Source organism: Chrysemys picta, chromosome 2 (assembly GCF_011386835.1).
Source record: "Chrysemys picta bellii isolate R12L10 chromosome 2, ASM1138683v2, whole genome shotgun sequence".
Taxonomy (NCBI): Eukaryota; Metazoa; Chordata; order Testudines; family Emydidae; genus Chrysemys; species Chrysemys picta.
In genome coordinates, this window is record NC_088792.1 from 255352145 (window position 1) to 255370224 (window position 18080).

The 18080-nt window shown below is 38.4% G+C and overlaps 1 protein-coding gene across 22 annotated transcripts in view; it reads left to right on the top strand.

Annotated features, from left to right (window-relative positions):
• The window catches only part of RIMS2 (regulating synaptic membrane exocytosis 2), a 782248-nt gene that overhangs the window by 254429 nt on the left and 509739 nt on the right, over positions 1-18080 (top strand). For all 22 annotated transcript variants that reach the window (XR_010598944.1, XM_065585993.1, XM_065585982.1 and 19 more), the window contains one exon: positions 2623-2933. Coding sequence is in view for 21 of the 22 variants with exons in the window: in XM_065585993.1 (XP_065442065.1) it covers positions 2623-2933 (311 nt within the window). In the remaining variant the exon portion in view is untranslated. The remainder of the gene's footprint in view (positions 1-2622; positions 2934-18080) is intronic.

Sequence of the window (18080 nt, forward strand, 5' to 3'; positions counted from 1 at the left end):
TGAAAAGGACACGCCCTCATAACATCAGAGAAACAGGCATCATTCGGCAGTTTTCAAACGAGAAAGCCACTCAGTCCAGCGTTAGCAGGACCTCTCTCTTTTAAGTCGCCTTCCAAATGAAGCTTCCATAGAAATATTTTTGGTCAGGATTGATTAGGCAGCCTGGCCCAAGTTTTCAACTGGGTAACTCATTGGAGATTAAAAGAACCGTACAGTTTGTAGCTTCTTCATACTGGATATTTTCTGGTGGTTTGAGTTGTTGTGTTAAGAGGCAGGTACTACATTTTCAGTGTGATGTCTTTTCTCTCTTTTTGACGAAGACACTGAGTGTTATACCTCCATAGCCTGATCATCTAGTTAGTTACATTTACTAAAAACCTGGAGCATTATGCAATTTCTGGTTAAATATTTTATTGTGCAAAATAAAAAATTAATGGCTGATCAAGATGTGGTTAGTGGGGATGATTAGCCATACCTTCGACTGGGTGTGGTTCTCCTAAAAATATGTACATAAGGTGTATAAAAATGTCAGCACATAGACCACAAAATAGTAGAAGGAAGAATACAAAAGGAGACAAGCTGAGATTTGTGAAAAGAGGAAGGAATTAAAAGACTAGATTAGTGAATGAGTACTATATAAATTAATTGTTTTAAAACAAACTGAAACAGATGTATTGTTTTATTATAATGAGTTTATAAAGTTAATACTTTTGTTTTTACTCTTTGGACATGTTCTGGCATATAGACATATATATTTGCTTTGTACTACATAATCAAGTTCCAAATTACCTAGTGCTGGAAATGACCTGCACTAATGTAATCAATTACAATCTCAAGACCCTGTAGGCAAGCACATTTTATTATAATATAAATAACTAAGTAGAACATATGCAATAGTTACATAATTGGGAAGTTTCAATAAATTTTTTAATAATCAGTTATTAACACAAAACAAGAGTTAAATAATTTCTCCACTTCATTATTAAAAATCATTCCCATAAATAATCTCCACTTCATTGTTAAAAATCATTCTCATAAATATTGAATTTTTACCTTTGTATTTATTAAATCAATGTAATTTAATTTACAGCAGTTTAATTTAATTTGCAGCAGTTTAAAAAATCAAGTCACATGCCCCCATTTAAATATAGAGGTCCAGATAGTAAACTGGTGAAATTGGCATATCAAAGTTGAAGTCAGTAGAATTATGTTTTCTGCACCAGCTAAAGATCTGATCCAAAGTTCCTAACCCTGATTTTTCTTTAATTTAATCCATTTTCTTATATTTTTACCCCCTCTTATTGCTTCTATCATGTTACCCTTATCTCTTAATAATATCTTTTCCCCTCTATTTCCACATCTTGCAAATCCATCTACTATTAATGATCTATCTGATCATTAAATGTCTGATTTACTTGAGTCTACTGTAGAATAAAAATCTATGGTCTTGAATTTCATGTTGGGACCTTTTAAAATATATTAGTTTTGGATTTGAACTTGACAAAAGCCATATTTATAACCTGAACCCCAGTAATTGCCTTATTAAAAAAATTTAAAACATCTACGCTATTACATTCTGATGTACTTTGATACCATTAGCTTATTAAATTCAAAGAAATAAAATTTAACACTTTAAAAAATACAAACATAGCTTCCAACTTGATGATAAAAATCTATGAAAATGGAATGTCCTAGCACTCAGAAATCTGTATTTGATTAATTGGGCTTAGTGACTGATTAATTTTGCATTACAGGGTTAGAACGTATTGTTGGCCAGAATCCTTTTAACAATAAATGTTGTTGTGTGGAATGTTTGTTTGGGCTGTATGCATGATAGGGAGTGGGGGAGCATTCACAAATGAAAGACTTATAATACTGCTCTGTATTTTTCAAGGCTGTTGTTAAATGGTGATGTGATGTAACAGGTATTAAGTAGAGTCCATTAATGATTTAGCACCAATTCATTTAAAAAGCCAATGGTTATTTTAAAAAGATCCTAAAACAAAAGTCAAAGAGGACCAAAATTAGGGAGTGTATAAGTGTTTTAGCTGAAGGGAAAATATTTAGAAAGAACCCTCGTATCTATCATTTAAAATACTTTCAATTTAAAAACAGTTGAAAAGTTAATCTTTATTAATCCTATTTCAAAACCGAATCTCTTTTAAAAATTAGTATGTCCAACATTGCCAGAAGCTGGGAATGGGCGACAGGGGATGGATCACTTGATGATTACCTGTTCTGTTCATTTCCTCTGAAGCACCTGGCATTGGCCACTGTTGGGAGACAGGATACTGGGCTAGATGGACCTTTGGTCTGACCCAGTATAGCCGTTCTTATGATTTACCATCTTTCCAATTACTGTAAATGCAAAAGCAAGAATGGAATCAAAAATACTTTCTTGCATTATATTTTACTAAAGAAACTTTTCTTTCCATATTTTCTAGACATATTTTGTTATGCTTATTAATACCTTGTCTCTAACTTTATTTTAAAGAAGTGAAGTTATACTCTTGTTTGTACCTCCAGAACTAGCTGCCCAACTGACACATGCTTAACTAAAACTTTTTTATTTTTGAATTCTTTGACAAAACTAATTTGTTTTTCATTTAAATCAATGCACAGGTAATGTGGGTATGTAACTTGTGCCGAAAACAACAAGAAATCCTCACAAAATCAGGAGCCTGGTTCTACAACAGTGGATCAAATACACCACAGCAGCTGGATCAAGAACGTATTAGAGGGTTGCGGAACGAGGAAGCACCTCAGGAGAAAAAAGCAAAGCTGCAGGAACAGCCCCAGTACCAAGGACCCTCAGGTGACACATCCACACCAGCTTTGGACAAAAATAGACCTCAAGTGCTCACAAGACAAGACTCAATTAAAAATGGTTCAGGAGTGAAGCACCAGGTTGCAAGTGACACAACTTCAGACAGGTAAGGAACTGTTTCATCTTCATACTGATAAGAGAGTTTGTTGAAGTTGACTTTATTCTACAAATCCTATGTGACATCTTGCATCTCCTAATTATATATATTTTAGGTTGTTTTTTTTAAACAGTTCTAATTGGTAAGCAGGTGAGGAGCCTTTCATTGTGTTCAGAAAGTTGCAGACAGCATGCTCTCTTCTTCTTCCTCTCCTTCTCAAAAAAGGTATTGGCCAGCCAAAAAATGATAATGTTATGACACACCTGAAAATGTGATGCTGAAAGTCTACATTGCGCTTAGGTCATTTCCCTCTTACAAAACGCTCTTTGTATACTCTTTATAAAATATGTAGTCCGCAGTTTTGTGTGATCACTAACTTTCTGGAATAATTATTGTGATTACTGCCAATACTTAAAAAACAAGACATGACAAGGTGTGTTGTTGGAAGTTAGTAGTCACTCAGATTGTCAGAATGTTACTTTGCATAATACCTGCTGTATTTTGAATGCAAGATTGTAATATCTTTGAGTGATGACATCAGCACTGCATCTTCCTCAGAGTTTCCAACCTCAGGTTTAAACCTCAGTCCTCCCCGTCAATAAAAAAATAAAATAACTCTTAACCCTTTCATCTTAGTGTCACCTATCACAGGCTGAAACTACAACTATTTTTTAAATTAATATAATTGTAACGTTCCTTCCACCCGCCTCACCAAATTCTAATCCCCATTTCCTGCCCTGGTTGGAAAAAAGTTGAATGTAATTAACCAGACCTTTTTGCTTCACCTATTCTGCCTTCTGCCCTTTGCTCTGATTTCAGTTGACAGGTTCAGTGCTGAGCGGATCCAAGTGCTTCTTAATTATATTCACTGTCTCTGAGCTGCACAATACTGAAGTTGGCAGTTGAACTCATTGCTAAAGAGCAGCAGGCACAATGGGAGAAAAAAAAGACTTATTCTATTTCTCATTTTTTCTTAATTATGCCTAGAAAATGGAATCATGCATCCCCTATAGTATTATAATGATAATGCCCCATCTCCTCAGCAGTATTTCAATTCCTGTATAAAGACTAGATAGATTTTTAAAATGCTATTGTCTAAAACTCTAACTACAGGTATAATATACATATACACAGTTCAAAATAAAATAGACCAACAGGAAAAAATACTCTGTCCTTGAATTCCATCCATTCCCATTAAGATCATCAATATCCAACTTGTTGATAAACTGTATGGTCAATTGCTTGACTACACTTGGTTCATTATGAAAGATATTCAAGAGACCAAATAATCAATCAGTCATGTTTATTGCTAAAAGCCATTAATAATATAGTGTAGGGAAAAGGTTCAATACTATAGTGTCTCTGGGAAGCTGTCTCACACAGGGTTGCTATATTCGTCTTATACAGGAGATGTGCTCCCAAAGTTATCCATTTCAGTTAGGAGTGTTTATGAAATCCAGCTCATCTGTTTCTCCTAATCCCTTAACTTTTATGTACCTTTCCTATTCTTGTTTTGGATACTAGCATTCCAGGTCCTGATCCATGAAGGTACTTCCTCAGCTTGTACCAAGATATAGAACAAATGTAGCTTGATTTTTGACAAGTTTCCTCTCTCTTATGCCAAATACTGAGCTATACTATTGCAGGGTATTGTGGGATGTAGCTTAGCATAAGTGAACAGAACTCTTGGAAAAACCTAGGCCTATTCAGCTCTTATTACTGGCAGGCAGTCACATAATTTGGTATATACTAACCTAATGTATGTGTCTTGGTTAACAAGCAAACACTGGCTCCTTCAGACCCAGTCTCCTCTTTCAGTTTTATTTGTATACTTACTCATCCTATTGTCTCTTAACTAACATAAATACAATCTTGTGTAACAACCACACCTAAAATTGTACTTATAGTAAGTGCTGCACATCCTTGAGGTTTAGAGGGGCCTCTAGTACTGAGAAAATCTCTTAATTTTTCTATGGTTATAATACCCCGTCTTAATTTTCATGGAGCCAATCTTCCTTCCATTGAAGGAGAGCTTGAAATAGGATACCTCCTGATGCATGGCCATCTCTTTCCTAAGCTGGCCAGAGTGTCTATTAGAGAAGGATGCCAGACTCTCCCTATATCAGGGTCTCTAAGAGTTGCTGGGCTAAAATCCAGGGACTGAGCTAAGTCTCAAACATGAATCATTATATGACAGTGTGTGCATTACCAATGTGGTAGTCTTAACAGTATCAATATTTTTAAAAGGAATTATAATTTTATTTAAAACAAAATTTTAAAAGTGAAGGCTTTCATTTTATTACCCTTTTATTAAAATAGTACATAGTATTTTATTAATAATAAAATGTTTTCTTTTTTAAATTATGAAGTATTTTGTGGTATTCTCTTAGGCTAATGGAGCAGTACCGATTAGCCTAAAATATTATTTTTTCTTTTTGATTGCTGATCATACTCTAAGAACCTCTTTCCATCTTCTAATCCCTCCAGCTTTGGTCAAGCTAGCATATCCAAAGTATCTTAAAGAGTGTGAGGCTTGATTTTGTATTTTCTATTTAAAAATATAAATTAGAATGTCTAATAATATAGATGTATCTCTTCAGGTGCAACTGAAGGATTAAAATGACTAGCCACTAGATGAGCATGTTGGATGTGATATCACCTTGATAGAATTTTATTATAAAAGAGCTCAATCAAGGGAGTGAGTTTTTCCTGACTAGTATGGGAGGGCATTTTTGTTCCTTACACTTTTCTGTATAAGATAAATCCAAAAGAATAAGAAGACACATCAAAATGACCCCACTGACAGTGAAGTAGCAATAGTGGGGCCAATGTTTTGAGAAGGGGACTTATATCCAGAGCACAGTAAGTAGTCAGAAAGTGAATAAGAATATAAAAAATAGCATGATATAATAACATGTTTCCAGACTTTTTCAGTGTCCCCAGGTTTAATAAATGTGTTTACACCAGACTTAGTTTTGGAAAATTAAAACAGTAAAATAAAATCATTTATTCTCATGTGTGAGAGAGCTCATTCATTATCCCAAAGAATCTCCAAGACTGTAGTGTATGTCCAGGAATATGTCCCCAGGACATAGTGTGCTGAACTATTTTCAAAATACTGCATGAGAGTTATAGGTCTCTTCAAAATTTACCTGACAATATACATCCAAAAGGCTATATAAATAAGACTACCTGTATATTGTTTTTATTTTCTTAAAATATATTAATTTACTTACATTAGCATATATATATAGTGTATAATACTGATGTATTGAATGTAATTTTGCTATAATTTTGAAGTCTCAAGTACTGATTTGAGTTTGTGTGGGTTATTTGGTTCATTATTTTTGTTGTATCTACAGTAAGTGGTTTGTACAGTATGGCTGAGGATATGAATTGCAGACTGTCTGCTTTTTTCATAGCATATAAGAAAGAATAAGTATGCTTACAGATGAATAGATTTTTCCAGTTACATTTGAAAATTGGTGTCTTTACTTTGTTTTGAGCTTTTGCTTACTGAGCACCCACAGCTTCCATTAACCTTAATTGCAGTAGTCAGCACTTAGCAGTTCGGCATATCAGGCTCCAGATGTCTCAGTTTGGCCACCTAGAAAATGAGGAACACACAGTTAGTGTCCTCCAGAGAAAATATTGGTGTAAGTCACTTGCCCGGCATCATACGGGAAATCTGTAGCTGAGTTAAGAATAGAACTGAGCTCTTGTGGGTAGCATTCATCTCCTTAACCATGAAACCATACTTGCTGTCCCTGCCTTATTCTCTATCACTGTCCTATTTATCCCTTTTCTCCCACCTTTCATCTCTTTGTCTGTCTCCTTTGATTGTAAGTTCTTTGGAGCAGGCACCATATCTTCTTGAATATCTGTGTATGATCTAACATGTTTTGGATGCTACTGCAATAGTAATAATCTTGATTAACAGAATATTCAATATTAACAGTGTCTTGACTAATAGTCTGTTCCTGCTACATGTACAGAACTCCCGTTTGATATCCGTGTGAACACTGTGGCTGTAGGAAGAGCAAGGTATTGGAGTCGAGATCCTATTTTATTGACCTAAGAGCAGAAGTTTGCCTTAAACCTCTTGAGATGGATTTGAACTGGAAAATTTAGATCTCACCTTCCTCAAGGCTGTTTGGAAAAGAGGTTTCAGTTTGGGCCCATGTCTACTAAAAACAGAAGTCAAAATCAACTTAACAGAAAGTTGCACTTGTCACCACCAGATCAGTCTTCCATTACTAAATATGTTTCTAGTATATATATGGTAGTTAGAATATGCCTTAAAGTATTTTTATATTGCTGTTTGTGAAATAAATCTATGGAGAAGTCAGAGCCAGAAGGTTTATGATTGGACCCAGTGTGACATTGGTTTGAGTTAGTGACCTACCTATATCTGACATTGATAGATGCTACACTGGCATTGTTTGTATCATGCAGAGATTTTATCCTACAGATGGACAGGAAATATATAGTATTGTTAAAAGATTTAATCAGTTTTTGAACAAAGTATAGGTGTTGATGGGGACACAGGGCCAGGGCCTCTGAAAACTGGTGAGCAATGTGAATCCAAGAAAAGTAATCTAAAACATTTAATACAATCTAAACAGTAGATGCAGAAGGTCCATTTTTAGATCTGCTGTGCACAGATGGGTTATTTATGCTGCTGCGCATTGCAGTTCTTTGATTTGTACAATCCAATCTATTTTTTTCCTGGATTACTCAAAAGAGTCCTTTTTATTTTACTGTTATTAACAGCACCATACAGTCTGTCATTGTCTTCAAAACCATCTCTGTAGACGTTTTTTAATACATTACATTTCCATCTCAGCAACAACTGTGTCTTAATATCATCTGGATAGAAATATTGTCTTTTCTGAAGCCACCTGTAATATCCCTTCATTAATCATTATGTAGAGGATTCGCATTCTTCCCTCTCCTCATCCAAATCCAAGACAAATCAAGATAATACTCTGCAATTAAAGAGAAGGGAAGGGGATCCTTATGATTGCTCCCAAACTCAAGCTGTTTGCATGGCACCACACTGTTTGTCTGGAGTGCAGCCATGGAGTTATTCACATGGAGTGAATAACAGATGTTACCATGTTTGAATACTGCCATGAGCATGGAATAAGAAGTCATTCCTCCCTCTATGCCAATATAGAAAGTATGACGCTCAGTGATGACATAACAGGGACTCAGCTAGGCAGTAGGAATGGGTTATTCAATTCAGACAAATAAGAGTTGGGTACATTCTTGTTCATCCATTGTTCATCCCATACAAACCCCAAACCCTTTCAGAGATTTGAATAAGTTTGGTTACCTTTTTAAATAAATATTTTTCATACATCTGTACTTTCTGTATTTGGCCAATATACTATAGGGAAGGCTATTCTCAGAGTATATCCTACCAGGTCCAGTGCAGGAAGTAGTGAAAATCTTGCAAGAAATCTTGTTTTCATGAAATTGCCAGTGCTGAGTTTAGTTTGCTTTTGCTGCATCTGTTTAACAGTCTGCCATGTTAGAGAGAGGGGGAGGGGTACTTATTCTCTGGATGAAGTGGGGAGTTGTCAGTATCATGGTGAATTGGTTTGGACCAAGACTAGTAGATTGGGCTCTCTGTCGCTTTTCAAACTAACAGAAGGGAAACAAAATTAAATCAGTAAGTCAAAACTAAAAAGTTTTCTTGAGTGATCAAGCATCATCATAACAGTAGTATCTGCTTTCCAGGCAGCAGACATAGCATAAAACTTGTACTCTTTCCCCTCCACATACAAAAGATACAGATGTATTCTCAGGGTATTCTCTCCTCCTTTTGTTTTTCTGCAATAAAAATGGATTGCTCATAGTGGCTTCCTTTATTAGGAGCCAAAGGACAAAAATCTGAAGGCAGTGCAGCTTTGGAGCTTCCTGGAGCCGGGGGTATCCAGAGGTGGGTCTGATCTGCCCCCCAAGCGTGGCCGTGCAGGGGAAGAGGAAATCCTATCCCTCCCCAGCCTGGCAGACTAGCATCTGGAGCTCAGTGAATGGTAGAAGCCCCCAGCTGTGTACCTCCCTCTTCTCTCCAATAGCTAGATTTCACGGGGGATGGTCCATGATGTGTTTTTCACGGTTGTGAATTTGGTAGGGCCCTAGAGATGATCCTTTTTCACCTCATAAGGTATCCTAGAAAAAAAATTGTGGAAGAGAATTTGTGCTTCTGTGTTTCTCAAATGTCACCAAGAGGAGCAGAAGAAACTGACAAGGACAGCACAATTCTCATAGTTATGCTGTTCCTGCTGGTGCCATAGGGAAGTGCTGTACTATATCTAGGATACAGGAACAATCCTCTGCTGCTGAATGAGTGCTCTGTGAGGATGATATGAAAACAGGAGGGAATAGAGATTGTCTCTTTCCCCACCACTCTATTCCTCTCCACAGTCCAAGGAGCATATTGGCAATAATGCAGATGTTTTTTCCATGAAAAAATGTCCAAAGAGATGGGTTCTGAGGAAGAAATGGAAAATGTCCTCCTTCTTTACTCACCGCAGGGGCTGAGGTGTGCAGTCAGTCAGCTGAGGTCTGTTTGACTGCTCTCTGTTGCCTATCTAGCTGGTCCAATGCTCCAGCAGAGAGCAGAGTAGCTGAGTCATGGAGAGGGGAAGTGGAGACAGATAAGAACTCCTGCTAGCTCTCCATAATCCAACATTTGTTTCCTTCCATACAAGTGGCCTGGGACTTTGACAGGATATGTGTTTAAAACATCTACTACTGGATTGATAAACCTGGGGAATTTCTAGCCAAAATGGGATATTTGGTCAGTATATACATGTGCTTCCTATACATTTCCCCCTCCCCCCATAACACCAGCACAGATAGCAGAGTGAAACTGATACTTGTCACTTTCATTCAGTGCTTCTGAAGGAGCAGCAGTAATGTGCAGGCAATTTAGGTACAGTCTTTTGGGATTGCAACTGGAGTTGTCGGGGAGGGAGTAAAGAAACCGAAAAGCCAGGAAGGAGGAAAAGAGGCCAGAAATAAGGAGGTAGAGAAAGGGTGCAAGAGGAGGGTGAGACAGCAGGGAGCAGCATGAATTAAATTGATGAGAATGGCACTGTCCTCATCTGTTTTGTACTGTATCCTTCTCAAATGATCTTCCCCTAGCCACTAAATGATGAGCAACGATAGACTCTAAGAGAACACCATTGGTAGATGAGATGGCTTCTCAGTCTCATGAAAAGCCTTAGTCAGAAGCAGACGTAAGAACAACTCCATGAGTGATTTGAATTTAAAGACAAATATAGATATTTCTTCTCCTAAATGGAATTTCTGGATTCTGATTCATAGTGGTCACAATGTGCTGTGTCAGTCTGCTTCTGTGGCTGAAAGTCAGCTGACCTACCTTTCTTGTATGCCCATAACTTTTAATATATCCAATATGCTTAGGGGTGACTCTTCTAGGACTTGGCAAACCAGTTCAGGAAAAACAACAACTGATTAAACTGTAAACTGATACAAACCTTTAAAGAGGTTTTCTGTCTATATTTTAAATGCAGTATTGTTTGAATACGTAGGGTATATCTATCTTGCACACCAAATCCGGGTCTGTGGGACTTGGGCTTGTGGACTTGGTGTTTCCAAGCCCTTGCTTGAGTGTCCACATTGCATCATAAACCTGGGTTTGTAATTGCTGGACTTGGGTCTCACAACTGTGCTAATGCATCCATACTGCATTATGTAGCCCTTCTGACTCGGATCTGCAGTTTGACCTGCATCCACATTGCAAAAGGACAGGGCTTGGACTTGGACTCTGACCCACCCCCCTACCAGGGTCCGAGGACCTGGATCCTGAGTATTTGCTGACCTGAGTCATATTGATTTTGTGTGGATGTAAATTGGGCTCAGGTTCAAACCTGACTTAAAGCCCAGGCTTCATGTGCAGTGTAAACATACCCTTTGAGTGCTCTGATAAGCACATTCTGTAACTTAAACAAGACAAAACATACAAACCCCTCCTCCTCCCAAAAACCAACCTCCACCCAAAATCCAAGTTTTCTCTGTTTCCATTCCTGGGTATCAGCAGGTATGTCAGACTCTGCTGAGCTAACTGCTGTTTTTAAATCTTGTTCCCTGTGATTTCTCTAGAGGCAGATAGATACAATACAATACATCACCTTTGACCTAGGAGAGATATGAAGAATGCAAGATTTGAAGACTGCAGACTCCCATAGCCCAACAGTTACTATGTGATCTGATGAACTTAAACAGTGGTCATATTGGCAGAGAGAGAGAGAGAGATAAGGGGAGAGAAAAGGGAATGTGAAAGAAGAAAGGGATCATGGGAGCAACAGAATAGAGAGTGACAGTAAATCTGTTTGTAGTGAAAGAGAGTGTATGTGTGTGTATGGGGGAGGGTTAAGAATCAGAATGCAAAATGTATTTTGAAGAACTGATAAGGGTACTGGATCGGGTCAGAGAACTTGGGTGAAGGGTCTGGCTGATCTGAAAGAAGAAAGGGAAAAATAACAGTAATTATAGAGAATGCTGGAGGAGGAAGCTCTAGAATAATAATTAGCATCCTAAATTTGGGGCAATCTGATCTTAATTTTCACGTCAGTATTATAATATTTGCAGACTTTTGTTGCCTGTTCTCAAGAAGGATCTAATCAGTCACAAGTATTCATGAGTTCAATGTTTTTCCTTCTTTCACTGTTCAGGTATTCTATTTTAGGCACATACTGTATATATGAACAGATGTTAGCAAGTATAAGCAAATGTGCTGCCAATTCTTCAGTGTTGGCACAGAGGAAGGACTTCCTGCTGACGAGATGCCATTTTCAGTATTATGCAGGATGCTCATGCAAAGTCATTGTTGCCTGGCACTTATGCCTTTAAGCAAGATCTCATAATGATTAAGCAGGCAAAGGTCCATCATAACAGATGGACATGAACACTGGGAGCCCAGAGTCCATGTATGTGCAAGGAATATGGTCTTGTGGGCAGAATCTCCACATGAGCATGTTGAAATGGTTGTTTGTTCTTAGAATTAGTTGACTATAAGGTGATATGCCATTGATAATTCAGTTTTGATCTGTATTGACCTGAACAACCAACTAAACAAAAACCCAGCCCCTCCCCCCCACCAAATAATCCTAATTTATAAATAGCTCCAGTGAAAGAAAAGTCAGTGGGACCGAAAGAGGAATTCCAATGTAGTTCTGTTTCTAGTTTGTCACTCAGTGGGAATTGTCTTTGAGTGGGCCAAAACAAATGTCTTCACCTAGGTGACTTCAGATTCAAAATTGACAAGGTCAAAAATGTGTTCCATAGGTGTAAGGAATGTGTAACATCAAGTCTAAGTAAAGCTATTGATATGAAAAGCAATCCAGTAAGAAAGAGCATCTGCTGCAGAAAAATCAGGAATAGTAGTTAAGGTTAAAAAATACGGATGAACTGAAATGTACCTGTACAGGATAATGAGTTGTGTGAAAAGAAAACCTGCCAAAATCAAGCTGCCAAAACAAACTACATGAAAATACAAACTGTCAAATGCAAGCTGCTGAGTTTTTTACAGTGAATTAATGAAGATTTTGGAGTAATATTATTCAGGGTGGCTTCCAAGCAGTAGTTGAGTTAAGGGAGTATCAAAATTTCATCAGTATGTATGCTGCAATAAACCACCCTTCTATTATTTATTATGGATTATCGGTGTGCTTAATGCTATACAAACATTTGTATACACAAATACATACAACATGACATTGCATCACTATTTGTTTTTATGCCTTTGAGTTTACATAAAGTAATTTGGAATGGCAGGCAATGAGGTGATTCTCCAAATACTCCACACAGTTGTTATAGTATAAGATTTAAGGAAATTCACTAAATATTATGATTTCAATTTATTGTACCTTAAACCATGAAATCCTAACAAGAGTTGATCAGTTAAATTTCTTTTTTTTTTTTAATGAAAGCTGATTACCTACCAAAATTATCCATATTTTCATATTTCACCTAAACATTTGGGCCAAAATACTGAAACGTGGCCTTTGATTTTGGTTACCTGAATTTCCAACATACTGAACCAAAGCCCTCATTTATTTCATTTGGAGTTGTGGTTCTAAGCACATTTGACAATGAGGACCAAGGGGTCTCAAGTTGAGCAAAACAGAGGCACTCAATCTCAGAGGCTACATTTTAACATTTTTGCCTTAACTTTTCTTGAAGTAGCAGTGAAATATTTTCAATTTTTTGGTTCAGATGACTATAGAACTATTATTCAAGAATCTAACTGACAATGCATCATGTATATTTCTCATATTTATAGTTCATGACATTGGCTATCATGTAAAGAAAGTGGTACTCAAATACAGTTTCTGCAATCTGTAGATCTGTTAGTTTGCATATGTAAGAGTGTCTTCTTGTTATGGACATTGTTGACCATAATAAATAAGAAATCAATTGTCAGGTAAACAGAAAAACTGTATTCTGAATGCTGAATTTTCATGAAATTAGCACAAGTATTTAGGCAATTTGTATAGGTAAGTTTGAAATTAAGTCTTAGGGCTGAATTCTGTCCTTGGATAGGGGCACAGAGCTCCCATTAATAATAATAAAGCCTACTTTTATAGCACTTTTCATCCGTAGATTTCAAAGAGCTTCACAATCTTTTAATATATTTATCCTCACAACACCCTGGTGAGGTGGGAAAGCATTATTGTCCCCATTTTACAGATGGGGGACTTGAGGCACAGAGAGGCTAAATAACTGGTTACACAGGAAGTCTAGGGCAGAGCAGGAGGTTGAACCCAGACCTTCCACATCCTAGGCCCATGCCGAGCCACTGGACAGTCCTTCCCCTCCCATTGACTTAAGTGCTAGAACAAGAGGAAAAAATGCACAATATCAGAGGAACACTACCAATGGTCTCAACATCGAGTTTAAGACTGAATTTGGTGCGACTCTCAAACCTGTTTCTGAGGATTAAATTTGGCCCTGTCTCCCTGCTTCTACTCCATCAATTTACATCCCTTGTTATCTACCTCGCTGCTTTAGCCCTACAATTAGCTCAAAAGGAATCCACTTTTAAGAATTCTGAAATAAAATCTATATCTATATGCAGATTGCTGTTTCAGTACTTCTCTGTCTGCATCTTGTGCTGTCTGTGTCTCAACTCTAGGGTGCCATATGTCTCTAGAGATAATGATGTCAGAACAGCTCTAATAGAATCTCAACCCCACTTTTAGACATTTCAAGTATATAATAGTGTGTATCTGTTTCCCTATCATCCTTACGGCTACTCCCACAGTTTTTTAATACTGTCAATGCTCTTCTTCCCTCATGCAAGCTGGGTTTATTAGCTGTCTGAAGCTGGGAGTGGAATGAAAGTAAGTTCAGTTCTGGTCTTGGCTACAGGAAGCAGCAGAAACATGAAGGAAGGAGGAAGACAGAGAAAATCCAGTACTTAGAGGCAGTGGGAGAAACAGTAGCTGGATATTGGTGAAAAAAAGAAAAATCTTTCACCATGTCATGGCAACACACAGAGACATTTTTAAAAAACTGACCAGACACCTACTAGTCAATGAACTAAATCTATTAGCAAGAGGTAGATATGAAAGATGTCGAGGGAGATGGGGTCTGTCTGCAAGCTCTAAGTGCAGAGCCCTTGTGAGAAATCCAGCCACCCTTGCTGCTGGTGAGGAATTGTCATTGCTACCACCCATCCTGTCCTTTGACCTTGCTCTGATGGCCTAATTTTTTATATCTCTGGCTAGTTTCTTCCAAGTAGTTTATAAATTGCACCGCCACCTCAGTCTAACTTCTGGAATGGAGAAGGAGCTCTCCATCTCTTCTACCCACTGTAGAGCGTGTGTGCTGTGGGACCTGGATGCTTTCTGCTACTCTATCCATCTCCTAGCCTCAGTTTTAAGGATCTCCTCCTCAGTGAATAACTGTAGTACCCATTTCTGCTGCTACTCATAGTATTCAAGATAGGATCATCAGTAACTGTGACTTTGACATAATTCTGGACAATTTCATTGCTGCCCACCTGTTCTATATATCTGCAGTGAAACTAACCAGTCTTGTTAATTTCATGCTGCTGCTGCTTGGCAAAGGTATGAGCAGCAGCAGATACCTTGAGCAGTCAGGAAGACAACTTGCATCAGTTTCAGGGCCGGCTCTGGCTTTTTTGCTGCCCCAGGCAAAAAAGCCTCCGGCCCGCCCCCCCAGCGCAGCAGGGGAGGGCGGCCGGAGCCCCGGGAGGAGGGCGGAGAGCCCGGCCGGGGCTCCGCTCTCCCCAGCGGCCAGAGCGCCGGGGGGAGGGCGGCGGGCGGCGAGTAAACATGGTGTTTTTATTCTTAGCATTGAGCAGAATCAACACCATTTGTAGGATTATTATTGTCCTATGGGAGCACAACTCCAGGAGATTTATGCTGAATCATGGCTTTGACTGTGCTATGACAGAGCTAGTTTTGGGTATTATCTTGATGGCAGGCTTTATGCTGAGTCAACTTCTTGAATCAAAGTGCACATTGTTATCAGTGGGAAAAATGTGGCATGGTAATTTATTATGTATTCTAAGTGGAAAAAAAAACATGGGGATAGAGCAAGACATTAGTTTGCAGGTACCAATGCAAAGTAATATAGTTGAGGCAAAATTTGCAGGTGATACAAAATTACGGTCAGGATCCTGACAAGGGCAATCAGGACCACCGGTCAAAGCAGGGTCAAACCTGAGGCTAAGAGTAGCAGAGGAGTCTGCAGTCAAGTTCCAGGCTGGAGTCAATACCAAGGATCAGAGTCTGAGTCAGCTTTTAGAGCCCAAGTCAGGAGGCAAGGTCCAAATCAAGTTGAGGTTGAAGCCAGGAGTTTGGGAGCAGGAATGGTCATGGCAGCTACAGGAGATCCACACTGATGCCCAGACACTTCCTGGAATGTCCTTTGGTTTATATAGGACGGGGAGCCAATCAGGAGCTATGAGTCTGCTGTCTATCAGACCCCTTGAGGTGTGAATGCCTCTGGTCTGTGTCCACAATGGGTCATGGGTAGTGAAGCATGAACTAGTTATAGCTGCTTCTGGGTGGCAGAATGGAGGCATCCACTACCTGGTAGCTCTGTAGGTTCAAGTCTGAGACCTGCTAGGCCTTGCATTTACACAAGTTAGTGAAAGCCAAAGCTGACTGCAAAGAGTTACAAAGGGATATCATTAAGGATGACTGGGCAGCAAAATGGCAGAAATTAAACAATGATAAATGCAAGGTAAAGCACATTGGAAAATATAGTCCCAACTATGCATACAAAATGATGGGGTCTAAATGAGCTGTTATCACTCAAGAAACAGATCTTGGAGTCATTGTGGATAGTTCTCTGAAAACATACTGAGGATGTTTCTCAGTGTGCAGTGGCAGTCAAAAAAGCTACCAGAATATTAGAAACTACTGTATTAGGAAAGAGAGAGATAATAAGACAGAAAATATCATAATGCTACTATATAATCCATGGTACTCCCACACGTTGAATGCTGCATACAGTTCTGGTTGCCCCATTTCAGAAGTATATGTTAGAACTGGAAAAGGTACAGAGAAGGGCAACAAAAATTATTAGGGGTATGGAACAGCTTCCAGATGAGGAGAAATTAAAAAGACTGTTCAGCTTGGTAAAGAGCTTGGTAAAGGGTTATGATAGAGAGATATAAAATCATGAATGGTGTGGAGAAAATGAATAGGGAAGTGTTATTTACCCCTTCACATAACACAAGAACCAGGGATCACCCACTGAAATTCATAAGCAGGAGATTTAAAAGAAACATGGAAGTACTTCTTCACACAATGCACAATCAACCTGTGAAATTTGGTTCCAGGAGAAGTTGTGAAGGCCAAAAGTATAAATGGGTTCAAAAAAGAATTAGATAAATTAACGGAGAATAGGTCCATTAATGGCTATTAGCCAAGATGGCAAGGGACACAACACCATGCTCTGACTGCTAGAAGTTGGGACTGGATGATACGGGATAGATTACTGAACAATTGCTCTGTTTTGTTAATTCCTTCTGAAGCATCTGGGACTGGCTACTGTTGGAAGATGTATACTGGGCTAGATGGACCCATTATGGTCATTATAATGTTCTCACAGGCTCCTTTCCACTGCCTCTTCACTTGCAGCAGGAGTGCAGTCTCTACCTCTTTCTGCCCACAGCAGTTCACTCAGGAACCTCCCATTTGCCTGTAACCACCATCACCAAAGCTGTGACAGCACTTCTCCTTGGTCTCTTTGTGAAACTGTGCATTTTTTTGCTAATTAACTGAGAAAAACTTAATTGGATGATGGAAGGCAAATCTGCTGAGATATCCGTTGAACAGTGAGTTTTACCTGCCAAACTTTTTGTTTTGGAATAATTTTGAGGAAACCATTAATTGTATTTTGAAGTGTGGGGCTCCTTGATGTCCAATAAAAATTTAAAATTGGCCACTAAGGCATAAGAGCCTAAGCAAAAAAAATAAAATAAATCCAATTTTCTTTGTAGTTTCAAAGAAACTGGGGGACCAGAGAGAGGCCTTGGATCTGAAAGTACTAACCAAGAGCATAAAGCACCTTTCTTTGCAGACACATTAAATTCCCTTAACCCTGTCAGCCATGCCCTCAGGTGATTTTCTTACCTTAATTAACTTTGCTGAATCATACCTTTATATTCCAATCAGCCAGAATCATAGGAACTATTTTAGATTACTATAGGAATAATTACTAATTCAACACCTTTCCATTTAGCCTTTTCACAGCATTGAGGAATTTGCTCTTCAACAAATTTCTGATAATCTTATCTGTCTGAAAAAGAACCCAGGGTATATAACAGTTTCTGTTCTTAGATAATATCCTCATCAGGGAATAGTCCAAACAGAACCATTACAGCTAACTGTACAGACAACCCGTAACCTACGTCAGCATGGTTCGTGATACATTTCTAGAGAGACAGCCTTAGCCTTTCCTGGTGCCTTCCACATATAGGAGTCCAAATATATTCCACATTTGGGAGTATATTTGTGTTGGTTTGTTTGTCTTGGAAGAGATTTACCAAGATCCAAACCACAATTCATCAAGTAAAGGGAACATAAGCCCAATCTATTTGATTTAACTGCTAGGGAGGATGGTCCCTTGCACAGAGAT